This window comes from Macadamia integrifolia, chromosome 7, assembly GCF_013358625.1.
Source record: "Macadamia integrifolia cultivar HAES 741 chromosome 7, SCU_Mint_v3, whole genome shotgun sequence".
Lineage (NCBI taxonomy): Eukaryota > Viridiplantae > Streptophyta > Magnoliopsida > Proteales > Proteaceae > Macadamia > Macadamia integrifolia.
The window spans coordinates 1,876,813-1,878,285 of NC_056563.1; the positions used below are offsets into that span (position 1 = coordinate 1,876,813).

Sequence of the window (1,473 nt, forward strand, 5' to 3'; positions counted from 1 at the left end):
CCCCATAAGGGAATGGAAAAAATGCAAGAAGGCTATTTTAAGATTGGGAATAAGAACGTTACCTGGTTGTTTTTTGTCCCTACACCAGTGAGGGGGTGTGCAGGGGCATCAACAGCGGGTGGGAATTTTGTATTTCGCAGGGGTGGGCCGTCATTTTACCCCCTTTATGTCTGGGCACAGAAGCCACACATCCAGGTAGCGTTTTTCTTCTTTTAAGATTTGTGGAGTTGTACACATGGAGAGACCATTGCTTTGTTGTAGTCACAGAAAAAGCTAGTCCCTAACTTTGCATAAAAAATGCAGATGTTAGGACTGAATCCAGGCTTTCCCTGCCAGGGGACTTTTATCTGGAGGGGTTACACCCATGGTTCTAAAACTCAGATTGGATCGGTAAGTATTGGCTGGATCAGAACGGTATTGGCCTTGACCGATCCTGACCTTTCCAATCCCGATACACATGTATGGTCCACGGGTAAAATCGTAACAAAACTGAGTTTAAAAAAAGGGGTAGATCTGTCCGAAACAGTCCGATTCAGGCTGATCCAGATTGGTATTGGAACGGTATTGGCCTTGACCAATCCCTCGACCATTTCCGAGTTTTAGAACCTTGTTTGCACGTGGTTATGGTCCTTTACTCATTTAACAGTTTTAAACTGTTTGCGGTAGATAAAGTCCATCGACTAAGTTGATCCATTATCCAGTTGCATAAATATATTACTGCATCTATTTATATATATATATCAGGGGATATAATGACATATAGGACAATCTGAAGGAAATGAAATGTAATGATATTAAACTGAATTACTTATTGTTTTTTATTTGTTAATCTTTTCTCATAGCATACATTTAGGCGAAGAAGTATTTCTTTTCCTCTACAATTTACAACCTCTTCATTTCCCCTTTTAATTCTGCAGGGAAGAGCGCAGACGGAAGCAGACCTATCCTATGATGCTGGTCAGGGTTCAGACGGTGGTGAATATTCTGATAGATTTGTGCGTTGGGTAACATTTGGAGATACACTATGCCATTGATGCACCAAATTTTCCTTATATCAGTCTTTATTACCCTGCTTTACCTAACTCAACCATTGTCAAGGATCTGCAGCCCCCAAATTGCAACCATTGACGGAATGGAAAAAGAAATTGGGGGAAGCAACAAATGCAGTCGCACCGGTATATTCTTTTGTAAGATAATATCTGTCTGAGAAAGGCCTGATTGGATTTCATGTATGATTTGCTGCATTTGTTCAAGCCTGAAAACCTTGGTCGAAGTCCGGAAGAAAAAATATAACAGCGTAAATAGGTACAGTTATTCTTTTTGGAGCTCTTTGTTCCTTTTCTGTGTCCCAATTTAATGAATTCCAGAGTTCATAATCATGTAAATATTTATAAATATATCCTGCTCATTCAAAGCTTCACTGTGACAATTTGGGACTCGTGCAGCATTCTTTTTTTTTTTTTTTTTTTTTTT

The 1,473-nt window shown here is 39.4% G+C and overlaps 1 protein-coding gene across 2 annotated transcripts in view; it reads left to right on the forward strand.

Moving 5' to 3' along the window:
• LOC122083789 (phosphoinositide phosphatase SAC2-like) overlaps positions 1-1,429 on the forward strand; it is a 39,935-nt gene extending 38,506 nt beyond the window's left edge. For both annotated transcript variants that reach the window (XM_042651684.1, XM_042651685.1), the window contains one exon: positions 918-1,429. In XM_042651684.1, coding sequence (XP_042507618.1) covers positions 918-1,034 — 117 coding nt within the window. In that variant the 3' untranslated portion in view covers positions 1,035-1,429. The remainder of the gene's footprint in view (positions 1-917) is intronic.
• Positions 1,430-1,473: the final 44 nt, after the last annotated feature.